Raw genomic sequence first — 16,878 nt, 5'->3', positions numbered from 1 at the left:
TGAGGAGCATCGCTGCCTCGCTGGAGGGATGGACGGAGAGAGAGGAGAAGAACCCGCCAGGATCTAAACCCGACGGCGTCCGGCAGGAGGCGTCGCCGTCCTTCGATTCTGTTAACTCTGCAGGACAGGAGGCTGCCGCTGCGGCGAGGAGGAGGGTGCAAAGCGAGTGTATTCCCACCACGGTACGGTTTTAAATGTTCAAATAGTCTTTATTTTATAAATCTCACATTTTTACGGAAGAGGATTTAGGCCACATGTGAAAATAGGCCTTTATTTGATAGGACAGCTTAGACATAAGATAGGATACACTTTTAAAAATCGTCCACGATACATAGGTGAACCAATTCTCTCCCCCCCCCCACTTGTTACAAGCCTAGGACCAGGACCAGGTGCGTGTGCAATAAAGTGTATCATATCTTAATGGTTTATGTAAATAGGCGTGCAAAAAATGGCTCGCTATGGCTTACTATAATAACCCAGATTCCCCCCGCAGAACGCCAGCGGCACGGAGCCGGATCGAGGGGTGAAGTCGGACTCGGAGGAAGAAGAACCCAAAGGTCCAGGCCTGGACGGCTCCTCGTCGCCTCAGAACAGCTCCAGTGAGTGCATCCCCTTCGCCGAGGAGGGGAACCTGACCATCAAACAGCGGCCCAAAGCACCGGGGCCGCCCAGGGCCGAGGCCGTGCTGGAGCCGCCGGAGAAGCACACCAAGAACCTGGACGTGCCCGAGTTCAACCTGAAGGAGTCGGACACGGTGAAGCGCCGACACAAACCCAAAGACAGAGAGCCGGGAGGAGACTCGCCCGGCAGGGAGGGAGCCAGCAGGTACGGCTGTAACCATTCAAAGATCTATGATCCAAAATGATCAATACATATCGTCTGTAACCTGGACGTTCCACTGGGCGCGTCGGCGCTGCGTTCCTGCGGTATGAGCTGTTTTTTATGGGTCGTCAAGGACCAGTGTTGGGAGTAACGCGTTACAAAAGTAACGCAGTTACAGTAATGTATTCCTTTTTAATGTAACGCAGTAATATAACGCATTACTAATACAATTTCGGTATCTCAGTAACGCGAGTTGCAGCGCATTTTAACGTAACATTTAGTGGTGTTTTGTTTTTTTAAGAATTCACCAACACCGACAACATCCGTGTCCCAACAGGTGACGGTACGTCAGCACTGACAGCAGTGTGTCCGAGCTGCTGACAGATATAAACATCGTCAACGTCACAACGTCGAGAATTAATGTTGAGGCTTGCTACACGTAAATATCATTGCACTTTATCAGCCGTGGAAAGTAACTATTAGGCTACTTCTAGTCCACCACAATTCAGGGTCAAGTAGGCAATTGTACGTTTTACTTAACTATTTGTTTTTATAGCGTTAGTTACTTTGCAGCTTCAGATTAATAATACACAATAATATGAATAAATTCTGATGTATTAAAGTGGATAACGATGAGACTTTGTTGATCCGGTGGTGAAACAAAGCAAAACAAGCTACCTGCCAAGCCATACTTCCGCTTTTATTTTGGTGAAAGTAACTCAAAAGTAGTGTAATACATTACAATTCAGAGACAGTAATATTGTTATATAACTAATTACTCTCTAATGACAGTAACTAGTAATCTATAATGTTTTACATTTTGGAAGTAACTTGCCCAACACTGTCAAGGACAGAAAGTGCAGTTTAGAAATCTGTCTTCCTGCCAGTGTGTTTAAAAATAAATTACATTGTGTTCAATGGGGAGAAAAAAGTTGTCTTTTACCCAGATCATTTCAAAATAATACATTTTAAAAGCTGTAATTCCAATACCTTGAAACCATGTTATTTTTGCTGAAGCCTATACCGTCAGAATCTTGAATCTAGAATCAGAGCGCTCTCTCCCCGTGGGGTCGAAAATCAAGCTGTTCCACTTAGCTGCTCCCCCTAGAGGCCTGGAGAACTTCCGTTGTGTAATCTGGATGCAGCGTTTTTTTTGTTGCATTTGTTTTCGGGGATTGTGTGCTTTTCTTTTTGCATCGTTTCTGTATTTGCAGCACGTTTATGTATATGGTTGTGTTGTGTGTAATTGCAGCGCGTTTGCTGAATGCTGAGCAATTGTGTTGTCAAATTTATGAAGAGGTTTTCTTAATTTGCTTGTGTTTTGTCTATATGCGTGTGTTTCATTAAGTTGCAGTGTGTTTGCCCCGGTCGGCCACCGTACTATTCCCACGTCCTAACGTCTGGAAGAGCACCGTAATAAAACTGTTCAATCATATTGTAGTTTATTTTTTTGAGTTGTTGTAATGTGTTGAAAAAAGGCGTTAAGGATATCATCTCGTATCAATCACAGGACCCTGAATCGAATCGTATCGTGACGGACTTTAAGATATCAGTAAATATCGTATCGTTGTCCAAAGAATCTATAAATTATCGTATCGTGATAAAACTTTTAATTTACACTCCGACTGAAAATGGGGGATTTTTGTAGGCCTGCTTCCTCTGAGTCTATCATTCATTAAGTCAACCTTTATTTACATGTTATTTATGGTGATAAAACGTGTGATTTACCCCACTGGTAGCAGGCCTCCGTCCCAGAGCCAGGAGGATCTGAGGATCAGCGAGGAGAGGCCGGCCAGTCCGGCGACAGGATCCCCCATCAAACCTCCGCTCTCACCGAAACCTGCCGTCGCCCCGAAACCTGTCCGCCACAGTCTGCTGGCAGCACAAGGTACGATACACACTCTCTCTTTTAAATCTCACATACAGGAACCTTTATTGATCTTGACTTGGTCTTGATTTTAGACTCATAGAGCTGCAACAAGTGTCTTTGCTAGTTTAAGACCGACGCAGGATTTGGACACGCCCTAAACGCACCTGCGCCAGGTGCTTCACGCCGTGGCCTAAGATCGTTAAAATAGGGCCCATAATGTCTAAACCAGAGGTGCCTAAATTCTTTCATATGAAGGGCCAAAATGTATCTGGATGGGAGGCCACGGGCCATAAATAGATGTACCGTATTTCTACCGTAAATCTTGTAATTCTTCGTAGATAAAACGTACGTATTTGATTATGAAGTGTTTACCAGCACTGTGTTTTACATCGCCGTAAAACTCAGATTAAGTACTTATGTTTTAGCTCCACAAACTCTCAGTTCGTAGTCATCACTGTCAGGATTTTACAGCACTTTCAAAATAAGAGGAGAATAAGCATGAGCATGTCAAATGCCATGGCGAGCCAAAACAAAGGGAGCACGGCCCAAACTTGGCCAAATTGGGCGGCGTTGGTTTAAACTATCTGAGGTAGACTGACCCCGAGCTACGAGGTTGTGAAACGAAAGTTTACTTTCCCTAGAAGACACATGTCATGGAGAAGTACTACACTACCCACAATCCTAAGCGTTAACAGCAGGGCTGTAGTCAAGTCTACCTTTGTCGAATCCAACACAAATCCAAGACCAGGACTAGTCGATACCGGTCCAAATGAGAGACAGTGTATACCCAGACAGACTCACTTAACCTGTTTATAATTTATGTGATGTAAGAGACAGTATATCTTCTACTTTAAGATGATAATGTTGCTTTATTATTTGTTTTTATTAAGTTTTTGTTGCCTTTTGTCATTAGCATTTTAAATGTTTTTTGTAGCATTTTTAGAATTTTTTGTCACTTTTGTCTACCTAGTGTTGCCTGCCTTCCTTCTTTCCTTCCTTCATTCCTTCTACTGTCTTTTTCCAAGGCTTTGTCGTTTAAAAAAATAGTTTTTGTTGCCTATTGTCATTAGCATTTAAATGTTGTTTTCAAAGTTTTTGTCACATTTTTAGAATTTTTTGTCACTTTTGTCTACCTAGTGTTGCCTTCCTTCCTTTCCTTCCTTCCTTTTACCGTCTTTTTTCAAGGTTTTGTCGGGTTTTTTAAAAAGTTTTTGTTGCCTTTTGTCATTAGCATTTAAATGTTCTGTAAATCTATCGCTGCAGACACTGCTGTCTCTTTATAGAGACTTTTTATTTTCTACCAAAAATGATATGTGCTGGTCAGAGGGTACTTGGCTTTAAAACACAATTCAAAGGGGGAACATTATTGAGAACCACTGCTGTAGTGTGACCTGCAGTTGTCTCCTCAGCAGCTGGACACTCGTCTCCATCTGTGAGCGTCAGCGGGGTTCAGAGTGTGGCCTTCACCTCTGCATCCTGTCCATCCTCTCCCGGGCCCCGAGCCCCGGCCCCCCCGGCCCCTGAAAGTCCCTCTCTGGCAGCGGCGAGGCCCCAGGTGTGTGTCGTGGGTCCCGGTCCGGTCCCTGAGTCGCCCTGCGGGACCCAGGTGGTTCAACAGAGACTGGATCAGACCAGCACATCTCTGGCAGCTGCGCTGAAGGCCGTTGAAAGAAAACTGGAGGACAACTCAGACGGGTAAGATGGTCAGAGGGAGACATTTCTGAGGCTGTAAGACCCGTAAATATTAGGGCTGGGTATCACCACTGATTTCATTATTCAATTTCGATTCACAAGGCAGTGTTGTAGTCAAGACCACCTAAACCGAGACCAAGTCATCACCAAGACCAGAGTGTATCGGGACCAAGACAAGACTGAGACTTTGAGGGGTTGAGACCGAGACAAGACCTAGGCTTTGAGGGGTTGAGACCGAGACTTTGAGTGGTTTAGAACGAGACTTTGAGGGGTTTAGAACGAGACTTTGATGGGTTGAGACTGAGACTTTGAGGGGTTGAGACCAAGACTTTGAGGGGTTTAGAACGAGACTTTGAGGGGTTTAGAACGAGACTTTGTGGGGTTGAGACCGAGACTTTGAGGGGTTGAGAAGGAGACTTTGAGGGGTTGAGAAGGAGACTTTGAGGGGTTGAGACTGAGACTTTGAGGGGTTGAGACTGAGACTTTGAGGGGTTGAGAAGGAGACTTTGAAGGGTTGAGACTGAGACTTTGAGGGGTTGAGAAGGAGACTTTGAGGGGTTGAGACTGAGACTTTGAGGGGTTGAGAAGGAGACTTTGAAGGGTTGAGACTGAGACTTTGAGGGGTTGAGAAGGAGACTTTGAAGGGTTGAGACTGAGACTTTGAGGGGTTGAGAAGGAGACTTTGAAGTGTTGAGACTGAGACTTTGAGGGGTTGAGAAGGAGACTTTGAAGGGTTGAGACTGAGACTTTGAGGGGTTGAGAAGGAGACTTTGAGGGGTTGAGAAGGAGACTTTGAGGGGTTGAGAAGGAGACTTTGAGGGGTGAGACCGAGACTTTGAGGGGTTGAGACAAAGACTTTGAGGGGTTGAGACTGAGACTTTGAGGGGTTGAGAAGGAGACTTTGAAGGGTTGAGACTGAGACTTTGAGGGGTTGAGAAGGAGACTTTGAGGGGTTGAGAAGGAGACTTTGAGGGGTTGAGGGGTTGAGAAGGAGACTTTGAGGGGTTGAGAAGGAGACTTTGAGGGGTTGAGACCGAGACTTTGAGGGGTTGAGACAAAGACTTTGAGGGGTTGAGACCGAGACTTTGAGGGGTTGAGACCGAGACTTTGAGGGGTTGAGAACGAGACTTTGAGGGTTTGAGACGGAGTTTTTGTGCCAGACAGCCAGAGCTTCTTCTCCTGTCTCCCGCATTCACTTTCTTGGGAGTGCGTGTTAAAGGGGTGGGGAGAAAGAAATGAGTCAAGTTATTGGTTGCATTTAAAGCAGGAAGTTTTACATCCAATCACAGTAATGATGTTAAAACATAAATCAGACACTGCACAGGTTATTTAGCAATATCCCTGCAGGTTTCAGTGTTGTTATACTAACGTTTATTGTTTGACATGTTTTTTTGTCACCAGTGGATCAAGCACGGTGAAGTCTGCGGGGACAATTCTGGACGACATCGGCAACATGTTTGACGACCTGGCTGACCAGCTGGACGCCATGTTGGACTGAAGACTTTCAAATTAAAAGCCTCAACCTCAGGAAGAGAAACGGAGAAACTCAGAAACAGAGGAACAGAGAAACTCAGAAACAGAGAAACTCAGAAACCGAGAAACTCAGAAACAGAGAAACTCAGAAACGGAGAAACTCAAAAACAGAGAAACTCAGAAACAGATTTAACAGAGAAACAGAGGAACAGGGAAACGGAGAAACTCAGAAACAGAGAAACTCAGAAACAGAGGAACAGAGAAACAGAGGAAGAGGAAACGGAGGGAAGGATGGTCAATGTTTTTGACCCTCCTCTCTGAACGACACGATGAACACAGACTGAACACCAGCACTTCATCTCCCCAGTACTTCCTCCGCGACGTCCTCCATTCTCGTTTCTGACAGCAAGGTCCGAAATTAACTCTCGTCAAGGTCCAAGTACGGGTAAATGTTCTGTTTGGCGACTAAATCTAAGAGGGCTATCCGGGTTAGGGTTATGGAGGGGTAAATGTTTGTACCAAAATAGGTAATGTCTTCATTTTGATGAAGCTGAATCGTCTGATTTCGGTCAGTTTTCAGGCATTTTTTTGTCAGTTTTCAGTCAGTTTTTCAGTCAGTCTTCAGTCAGTTTTCAGTCATTTTTTGGTCTGTTTTTGGTCAGATTTTGGTCAGTTTTCAGTCAGTTCTTTGTCTGTTTTCGGTCAGTTTTCTGTGAGTTTTCAATCAGTTTTTCAGTCAGTTTTCGGTCATTTCTTTTGTCTGTTTTCGGTCAGTTTTCGGTCAGTTTCCAGTCAGTTTTTCAGTCAGTTTTCAGTCATTTCTTTGTCAGTTTTCAGTCAGTTTTCGGTCAGTTTTCATTTTTGTGGTCAGTTTTCAGTCAGTTTTTTGGTCAGTTTTCAGTCAATGCAAACAGGACCAGCAGGAATTGCAACCCCAACAAGAGTTTTGTGATGTTACAAAGAAAATGCAATTTAATATTTTTGCCGGTAAGAAAGATGCTTGGTGGGTAGATTTTTCCATCTCCCTGCCAACATGGACACTGAGTCAGAAAGTTAATTTCGGACTCTGACAGAATCTGGTTTCTGCACCCACAGATTCAAAGTCCAGCGGAAACCTTCCTGTGTCATCGTGTCTCATAGAAACATGAACCAAACAGAAGGGGGAGAAAAACGCCTCCACAGATTATTAAGAACATTGTTTAACACTTATATTACAACATGAAGTTTGTTCTGCGTAAAACGATAGAGAGCCGAAGTTGGTTGTTGTGGCTAGAAGGGATACAGCTACGGCCGGAAGTTCAGCAGAATCTAATAATACAATAATATAAATTTTAATCATTTTCACCCAGGAAACGCATGTTTGTTCCTTGGGAGTGTTTTAACCCAAACCACCATCTTTTTCCTAAACTTAACTGTCTTCGCCGTAGCTGTTTCCCTTCCAGCCTCAACCCCAGAAGTCCTGTCATCACTTCCTGTCCAGCTACATTACTTTACTTAAAAACAAATCTGAGATACTCTGCTTGAGTATTTCTATGTTCTGCTCAGAAAATTGACAGAAAACTGTCAAAACTGACCCAAAACTGATCGAAAACTGACCCAAAACTGATTTGAAAAATGACCAAAAAATTACTATAGAATACACAAGAATACAGATTCATATCCCTAATCTCAACAATCACCAGGAAAAAACAGAAGAAATGTGACATTATTTGAATTACAAAATAGTGTATATGTGGGCCATACGGCCTTCCATATATACATCATAAGTTTCTCTTCGGCTCTCTATCCAACATGTCTGACCATTTTAAAATTTTACCTTTTGTAATATTTAAAAAAAAATCTATTTTATACCAAGTGATCTTAACCGTGTGCAGCCAGTCTTCCCGTGTATTTGTGTCCAAACTGTCGGAGCGCTCAGACGTCATCTGATACTATTTTTTGATATTCATGTTTAGCCAAAGTAGTATTTAAATGAGTTATCTAAATATGTATATTGTACACTAGAGCTATATATATATACAGGAGCACATATTCAACCAAAGTCTTTGTACAGAGTTTCCTCAACATATTTTCACAAACAAAAACAAAAACAGAATCCTGTTTATGATGTTTATGAAATGTTTTGTGGTGCAGCGTGTGGTGTGGATGAACTCGCGTATTTAGCATGCCGTATATATGGAGAGACATCTATCTCAATTATATTTATGTGTGAACAACATCGGCAGATCTGTGTGTAAATGAAAAAGAATTTGTGAACATCTTCCTGGCATTTGCAACTTTCAAACTGACAGATTTGTAAATCCAGTTTTTAATCTGGGAATCAAAAAGACATTTGTGCATATAAGGCGTAGATTTCGGGGGGGATGCAGGGGATATAAAACCTTGAGTGAATTTTTTTTTTTAAAGCGGCAGTAACCTCAGAAGAATTATCGGAAAAAAACATAACGTCAAAAGGCGACAAATATCAGAAAGGTGCGAAAAACTCAGAAAATACGACAAAACTATGAAAGAAGCAACAAAAATGTCGAAAAGCCTACACTCTCACAATCTGTATATTTTAACAGAAGTTGTCCGTAAACGTGATTCACATTTATAATATATATATATATATATTTATTTATTTTTTTACATTTTTGATTCGCATAATTGTTCCTCTGACAACTTTTATCGACCACGGAGGGTTTTGGGAGTTTAAAGAATTCCACGTTCTCGTTTTTTATCTCAACATTTTAGAAGTCTTTTTTCAAAATTTTTGTGTTTTTAAATTTTTTTTAACCTTTTTGATGATATTGTTGATGTTTTTTCCACATTTTGGGCATTTTTTTCCGACATTTTGGAAGTTTTTCTTCAAAGTTTTTGTGTTGTTTTTTTCGACATTTTAGGTGTTTTTTCCAACATTATTTCCGTTTTTTCCGACGTTTATTTGTGTGTGTCTGCGTGTCTGTGTATTTCAGGCCTGTGTGTGTGTGTGTAGTGTGTGTAGTGTGTGTGTGTAGTGTGTGTGAAAGGTTTACCTACGCCCTATGCATTTGTGGATCTGGATTCTCTGGGTTTTTACTCACACTACACACACACACAGACACACACATACACACACACACAGTTTGAGTTTGGAGACAAACTTTCTGCCAGACTGAACAGAAATCGACTCGTAACACCGCTTTTCTTTTTAGGAAGATGTTCACAAATGTTTTTCATTTATTTGTAAATGTACATGTATGTGTCATGCACTTACAGGTTGTTGTTGTTGTTGTTGTTTTTAATTAGTGGAACTGGTTTTGTGTGTTTGCAGATTTTACTTGCTAACTATTTTTGTGAGTTCACAAATCATTTTGTTGTTCTTGGTTTATGTGTTTTTATATTTACAGATTCAACACATTTGCACACAGTGTCCATCTGTTCATGCAGATATTATGGGATGTACCGGATCTCTCCCCGTTGATCGCTCGATGTAAAGGTGTTTAATTTGTGAGAGACTGCGTCCTGGCATTGTGATCGTATGGATGAAATAATAATTTGTGGTTCCTGACACAAACACATCGCTCACAGCTGCGAGGATTTAACCCTCTGAGATCTATCGGTTTTTACACATCTCGCTAAATTCACCTTTTAACCTTTGCGTTGTCTTCCCGTAGATCCTTCCGGGTCAAAATAGAAAATGAACTTTTTTTGGTGCTTTTTCAAACATTTTTGTCACTTTATTCACACTTTTTTAATGCATGGTCAATAAACCTTATTTAAATGACATTATACCTCATTTGTGAGTTAAAAGTAGCAGAAATTATGAATTATTTTGACTAATAGTTAAGTTTAGAGGATGTTGAGTGAATCACAGATGGGTTTATGTCAAAGTTTAGTCAGGATACTGTTTTAAAAACCATTTAAACATTTTGGAAATGCTATAAAATTGAATAAAAACACCCCAAATTCTATGTAAGTAATCATTCATTTTACCTGCAAAGAATGTTGTCTGGGTTCCATACAACGTACATCCATGCATTCAAGTTATTTTTGGGCAATTTGGTTGAAAGAAACCCATATTTCTGATATATAAAAAAAACGGGTCAAATTTGACCCTAAGACCATACAACAACTTGTTGTTTTTCTGGATCAAAATAAAAAAAAAAAAAAAAAATTACGTTTTGGTTGTCTTTTTAGACACTTTTGTGACTTTATGTTCCGTGTTTTTTTGTTACTTTGTTGATTTCTTTGGCGAATTTTTTGGACATTGTGACATATTCAACGTATGTCACTTTCCTTGCCATTTTTGAAGCCTTTTTTTCTCCAAGTTTTTGTCACTTTTTCTGATTTTTTGTTGATTTTTTTTCAATGTTTTTTATAAAAAAAAAAATATTCAAACGCTATAAAATTGAATAAAACACCCAGATTCAATGAAAGTAGTGAATTGATCGTTTATTTGACTTGTGAAGAGCGTTGTACGGAACCATCCACGTTCTTTTATTTTTGACAATTTGTTTGAAAGAAAACCCAAATTTCTGATATAGAAACTTTTTGAATATGGGTCAGATTTGACCCGAGGACAACAGGAGGGTTAAGTGATTCCATATAACTGATCCCCGTGTGTTTGGTATCAAAATGTTCAGAACAAACTGAACAGAAACTTTCGAATTCTTCAAATCTGTTAAAGGCGAAAACATTTACACCTTTACTCATGCAGACAAATTGTTTTGGTGCTTTCAATGAGTTTAACAAAAGTCTTTTTGTTCACAAAAGTAGTGTAATATGATAGTATATAAATGTATAATAAATGTCTAAAATAACATTTTGTTATATTGCTTTTTGAGTAGGCGCTTCATTCTCAGAGGGTTAAAGAGAAATCACACAAACGAAGAAAATACGTTAAATATCATAAAATGTTTTAATGAGGCTTTTTAATTCTTCCGTATGCAGCGGCGGATAACCAGCCTCCACATTCCTACTGTGTGTATGTGTGTGTGTGTGCGTGTGTGTGTGTCTCTGGCTGTATTATTTGTTTAACCATTAAATATCTATGATGTAACACTGCTCATGTGTTTTTGTCTTTTGTGATATTTTAAATTTTTTTTATATATTATTAATTTTTCTTAAAGCTACGTACATTGTGTAAGAATTTCTCCCATCTAGCGGTGAAATTGTATATGACAACCAACCGAATATTACTTTCTAGTAACTCCTAGGGTGGCCGTATTATTCCAAGAAGTATGACTTTGTCCGTGAGTGTTCCTTCCAGTGTAATAATAGTTTGACGTTATTTTGGTACCATTTCATTGCTAATATCAGCTATTAGGTTCCCAAACATTCAGTGCTATCGTTATTCTGTATATTGTACGAGATTGTAAGGCAATGTTTACAGCGTAGGAGAGAAGCAACGGAGGTTTGTGTTTTTAATATATTTCTCTGAGCAGTATGAACAGTCATGTCAATAAAACTGAAATTAGCTCTTAGTATCTCTATCGTTTACACGCAGCTGTTCTAGCTGTAGCTAGTAACTGTGTTACAACTCCATTACATACGTTTTCTGCCAGGGAAATCACGACACATATGATTACGTTTATGTTATAAGGTAGACAATCCTTTTTCATCATCGACGCGAGGAAAAGTATCCTAAACGTCGTTCTAGCGTTATGCACAATCATGCTATAGTTAGCCAAGCAACTATAAAACTTGAATGATTCTGAATGGCAGATTCTACGCTTACAAGAATACTTTGATTAGTTGGTGGAAGTAATTACACATGAATGAACATGTGTAAGGCCTTTGACTCTGTTAACCATCGTATTCTCATCGACAGACTGAATTACCTTGGGTTCTCTCATAACTGCCTCGCGTGGTTCAATAACTTTTTCTGATAGGATCCTGCGCGTTAAATCTGAGGGCCTGCTGTCTGAACCTATGGATGTCTCTACGGGGGTAGTACAAGATTCGATTCTCAGGCCGACTCTTTTCTCCCTATACATCAATGATGTGGCTCTTGCTGCTGGGAATTCTCAAATCCACCTATATGCAGACGACACCATCCTGTACACATCCGGCCCCTCGTTAGATACTGTGCTATCAAACCTCCAGGAGAGCTTCAATGCCATCCAGCACTCCTTCCGAAACCTCCAATTCCTGCTAAACTCTGGCAAAACCAAGTTCATGCTTTTCAATCGTTCGCTGCAAACCCCTGCCCACCCAATTAGCATTACCATGCTCGATGGGTTGGAACTAGAAAACGTGGCGGTGTACAAATACTTAGGTGTCTGGTTAGACTGTTCTCTCTCCTTCCAGCAACACATAACCCACCTTCAGTATAAAGTTAAGTCCAGGATCGGTTTGCTATTCTGCAACAGGGCCTCCTTCACTCATGCTGCCAAACTCACCTTGGTGAAAATGACAATCTTACCAATTCTCAATTTCAGTGATGTCATCTACAGAACTGCCTCAAACTCTCTCCTGAAAACACTGGATGTTCTTTATCACAGTGCCATATGTTTCGTGACTAGAGCCCCCCCTAACACCCACCACTGCAGCCTCTATGTATTAGATGGCTGGCCCTCGTTACACACTCGTCGCTTAACGCACTGGTACTAACTCATTTACAAGTCCTTGCTAGGCAAAGCCCCGCTGTACCTAAGCTCACTGGTCACCATAGCTCACGCACCCACACTTCAACCTGCGCTCTAGCAGTTACATCTCCTTGGTCACCCCAAAAGCCCACACCTCCTCTGGCCGCCACTCCTTCCAGTTCTCAGCTACAAACGATTGGAATGCACAAACCTGACACTCAAAACCTTTATCTCATTAACTGCCTTCAAAGTACATCTGTCTGAGCGCCTGTCCAATCACTGTAAGTGCTAACCGTTCTCCATCATTCATGCTCTGCTCTCGCACCCCCCTATTGCATTACTGCAATCCATTACCTCAGTCACGCCCCATTGCATATATGCACAGTTGCACATTTTCTCCTGCATTGCTATCATATTCTGTTTACACCTTTTTGCACTATACATTGTACGCTCAACTGTCATTCCTCCAACCTTTGTTACTAACTGTATATTGACTCTCTACTACATCTCAGCATTTATAGATTCATGTATATTGTGATATTACTGACCTACATCATCATCTAGACCACACTTTGCACCAACTGTATACTGACTCTTTACTATATCTCAGCATTTTCTAGACTGTCTATTCATGCATATCGTGTTATTTCTGATCTACATCACTACCTAGACCACTATTTGCACTAACTGTAAATTGACTTTGCATGACATTCGACATCTACATAGACTGTCTATTCCGGTTAACTGTGTTATTACTGACTGATATCACTAACCAGACCACAATTTGCACTAACTGTATAGCGACTCTTCACTACATCTCAGCATTTACATAGACTGCTTATTCTTATATATTGCGTTATAACTGACTCAACACCACTAACTAGATCATAATTCGCACTAACTGTTCATATTTTGTTTTGTGTGGCTCTACACTACATCTCATCACTGATATAGACTGTCTATTCATGTATATTGTGTTATTAACATATCACTTTTGCATACCCTTCGTCTTACTTACAACTCACCTTGCACCGGTTTTGTAATGCCTACTTAATCTGCACTTTATGTAGCCTATTGTATTCTGTATTCCTGTATCGTATTGTATGTGAAACTGTATGTTGTCTTGCACGCCTATGCATTTCTTGGCCAGGACGCTGTTGTCTCAACGGCCTACCTGGTTAAATAAAGGTTAAATAAATACAAATACTTGTGAAAGAACAAAGGGGTTTTTGCTAAGAATTAACATTAAAAAAATTACACAATGGAGCTATAACCTGCCAGTTCATACCAATGAGACGAGACGAGACGGTGTATCGTCTCCATAGCAACGACACTTTGTTTACCATTATTAGTTTGCTATTTACAGAGTTAAACCCTGGCCGTGTTGAGCCGGTTTATGACCACCTCTCCCCATTCCAACCTTTGTCAAACCACACACACACACACACACACACACACACACACACCCTCAGCTCGTCTTTCATCACTCGGTCAACACCACACAATCCCTGCTTCACACTCTGAGGACGGACAATAAAAGCAGTGAAAAGCTTCGTTTGCAGAATACAGTGCTGCAAGAAGTATTCAGATCCTTTGCTGCAGTAAAAGTACTAATACCACACTGTTAAAATACTCTGTTACAAGTTAAAGTCCTGCATTGGCAACAAATGTAACTTCAGTAAAAGTTTGTAAGTATCATCAGGAAAATGTAGTTCATCTCGAAAAAGCAACAAAATGTCAAAAGGTGACAAATTTCGAAAAAAGTGGCAAAACTTAAATTTTTAATAAAGGCGACACATATCGCAAATATTGTCCTAAAAAAAACTTGAAAAAGGTGACACAAACGTTGAAAAAAGAGCAACAAAAAAACGGCAAAAATATGCGTCGACAACCTTAAAACGGAACAAAAACTTAAAAAAAATAAATAAATAAAAAAAGCCCAGATTTGATTATTGGGGGGAGGTTGGAAACGTTTTTGTCGCTTTATTGAGGGGTAGTTTTTCGCATTTTTTTTTTTCTACAGTTTTTTCAATGTTTTGGTGTCTTTTCTCAATACACAAAGACAGATGTCAACCTGGCAGCACACAACAACAACAAATTTGGCACAGATACTCTCTAAGGGCCACTATTTTGGAAAAAGGCGTTGGCCACTCAAAAATTCAACATGTTATAATATTGCTATTCAACGCTTATTATATCAATTATTCAAACAGTGATCCAAACATAACATTTGATACAAATACTCTCTAAAGGACATGTTAATGGAAAAAGATGCTTGTCCCTCAAAAATTCAAGATGGCCGCCATTTTTAAAGATGGCCACCGTTCCTGTCGAATTAATTAATTAATTAATTATTTCAATTGTTCAAATGGTAATGCAAGCATAAAATTAGGCAGAAGGAACACTCTTTTGGAAAAAGGTATGTGCCACTCAAAAATTCAGGATGGCGACCATTTTCAAGATGGCCACCATTTCTGTCAAATAGTCATAATGTCTGCTTTGTCTGCCTCCTCTCCTTTGACCTTAGTTAAACTTGCCAGGGATATAAAATCCCCGCCGGCATAGCTCTCAGGTTCATTGGAGTACACAAGCCTCTCCTCCACGGCAAGGTGCAGTCCACAGAGAGGAAGGGCCACTGTTAGAAAAAGGAAGTGGCCAGTAAAAATTCAGGATGGAAACCATTTTTCAAGATGGCTGCCATTCCTGTCCTATGTTCATTGCCACTGTTTCCAAATAGTGATACAGAAAATATGCCACAAATACTCTGTTAAGGCCACTTTTTGGAAAAATGGATGGTCAATAAAAAATTCAAGATGGAGACCTTTTCCAAGATGGCCGTCATTTCGGTAGTATGTACACTGATGCACACATGCATGTTAGCAAAAATACTCTAACGGCCACACTTTTAGAAAAAGGCAATCGCAAAATTTCAAGATTCATTTTTTCAAGGTGGGTGTTGTTTTAATAGTGTACTCTGTTGGGACTGAGTTAAAAGGAAGGATTGAAAAAAAAAAAACATAAGTTCTAGTCACATTTTTACCAGCTCAAAGGCCTTGTGGTTAGAGTGTCCAACCTGAGATTGAGAGGTTGTGCCCTGCCGAGTCATAATAAAGACTGTTAAAAATGGTAGCCAATGCCTCCGTGCTTGGCAGTCAGCAAGTGTTGTATTGGGGGCAACATATCCAGGAAGGTGTACATATACATCACGGTCCAGAATCAGGAAATCGGCTCTCGGCCCACCACAAGGCCGAGGGGTTATCCTTTCAGGTATGGGATACAACTAGGTTCGGGTCACCTACACCTAGCCCGAGCATTCATCCAGTGCCATTTAAGTCCCGTGTGATCTGTACACCTTCCAGGTAAGCATACATGAACAAGTCATGTATTGCCCCGCTTACCATTGGCTCGGCTCTCCCGCGCTGGCACAACCTGTCAATACAGGTGCGGCTATCTAACTACATCTATTACTAGCTAATTGATGAGGGGCTGTTAAACAGCTAAACTTAGCTATACTATTACTACTAGTCAAGAACTACAGTGTAAGTAAAACTAGATCAGCTGACACTGAACCCCATGCTGAGTTCCACAGCAGTAAAGTCACCAGTGTGCCCTGGTTGTGTAATGATATTCACTCTATTAAACAAAACCTTCCATAACCCATTAAATTGAGCTCTGACAGAAATGGTGGCCATTGAAAATGGTCGCCATGTTGAATTTTTTAGTGGCACACACCTTTTTCCATGAGAATGTTCGTTGAAGAATATTTGTACCAAATTTGATGATATCATCACCATTTGAAAAATTGATGTAAGGATTCAAGAGAAATGGCGGCCATCTTGAAAAATGGTTGCCATCTTGAATTTTTGAAAACCGTTTTCCAAAAAAACATTCTTAAGAGAGTATTTTCACAAAATGTTATGCCTACATCACTGTTTGAACGATTGACATAATGAGCATTTGACAGAAATAGCGGCCATCTTGAAAAAATGGCTGCCATGTTGAATTTTTGGGTGGCCAACGCCTTTTTCCCAAAAAGTGACCCTTAGAGAGTATCTGTGCCAAATGTCATGCTTGTATACCAATTTGAACGATTCTCTTGAAATATGCCATTAATCTGCACTATAACTAAAGCTGTAACAGATGAATGTAGTGGAGTAAAAAGTCCAATATTTCTCTCTGAAATGTAGCAGAGTAGAAGTGGCATGAAAAGAAAAGACTCAAGTAAAGTACAAGTACCTCAACATTTGGTACTGAAGTACAGTACTGGAATACAGGGGCGCAACTATCCAGTGTCAGAGGGGTATGCAGCAACAATTTTGGCGCGCCCCCCCCAAAAAAAGAAGTGTGCCGGACATCATCATGTATGTGCTTTAAATAATAAAGGTTTATTTTAAAGTATATCAGCGACATTAACGGTTGCCCTTGGCAACCAAACTGTGACAATTAGCAACCTAATCATCACCCCTGGTTGAT

The 16,878-nt window shown here is 40.5% G+C and overlaps 1 protein-coding gene and 1 long non-coding RNA gene across 2 annotated transcripts in view; both read left to right on the top strand.

The window, feature by feature from the left end:
* The window catches only part of LOC116049966 (caskin-2-like), an 88,816-nt gene extending 82,791 nt beyond the window's left edge, over nt 1-6,025 (top strand). Inside the window, exons 20-24 of the mRNA XM_035996421.1 lie at nt 1-182; nt 494-825; nt 2,562-2,710; nt 4,102-4,387; nt 5,786-6,025. The exon at nt 1-182 is cut by the window's left edge and continues 1,026 nt beyond it. Of these exons, the coding sequence (XP_035852314.1) occupies nt 1-182; nt 494-825; nt 2,562-2,710; nt 4,102-4,387; nt 5,786-5,882 (1,046 nt within the window). The 3' untranslated portion in view covers nt 5,883-6,025. The remainder of the gene's footprint in view (nt 183-493; nt 826-2,561; nt 2,711-4,101; nt 4,388-5,785) is intronic.
* A 2,759-nt stretch (nt 6,026-8,784) lies between these two features.
* LOC116049967 lies at nt 8,785-9,184 on the top strand. Its single transcript, XR_004104953.2, has 2 exons — nt 8,785-8,823; nt 8,854-9,184. It is a non-coding gene; the product is annotated as an uncharacterized LOC116049967 (long non-coding RNA).
* The last annotated feature ends 7,694 nt before the right edge of the window (nt 9,185-16,878 follow it).

This window comes from Sander lucioperca, chromosome 21 (assembly GCF_008315115.2).
Source record: "Sander lucioperca isolate FBNREF2018 chromosome 21, SLUC_FBN_1.2, whole genome shotgun sequence".
NCBI lineage: Eukaryota > Metazoa > Chordata > Actinopteri > Perciformes > Percidae > Sander > Sander lucioperca.
Note: the sequence above shows the minus strand (reverse complement) of the source record. Positions and strands in the feature narration are given on the sequence as shown.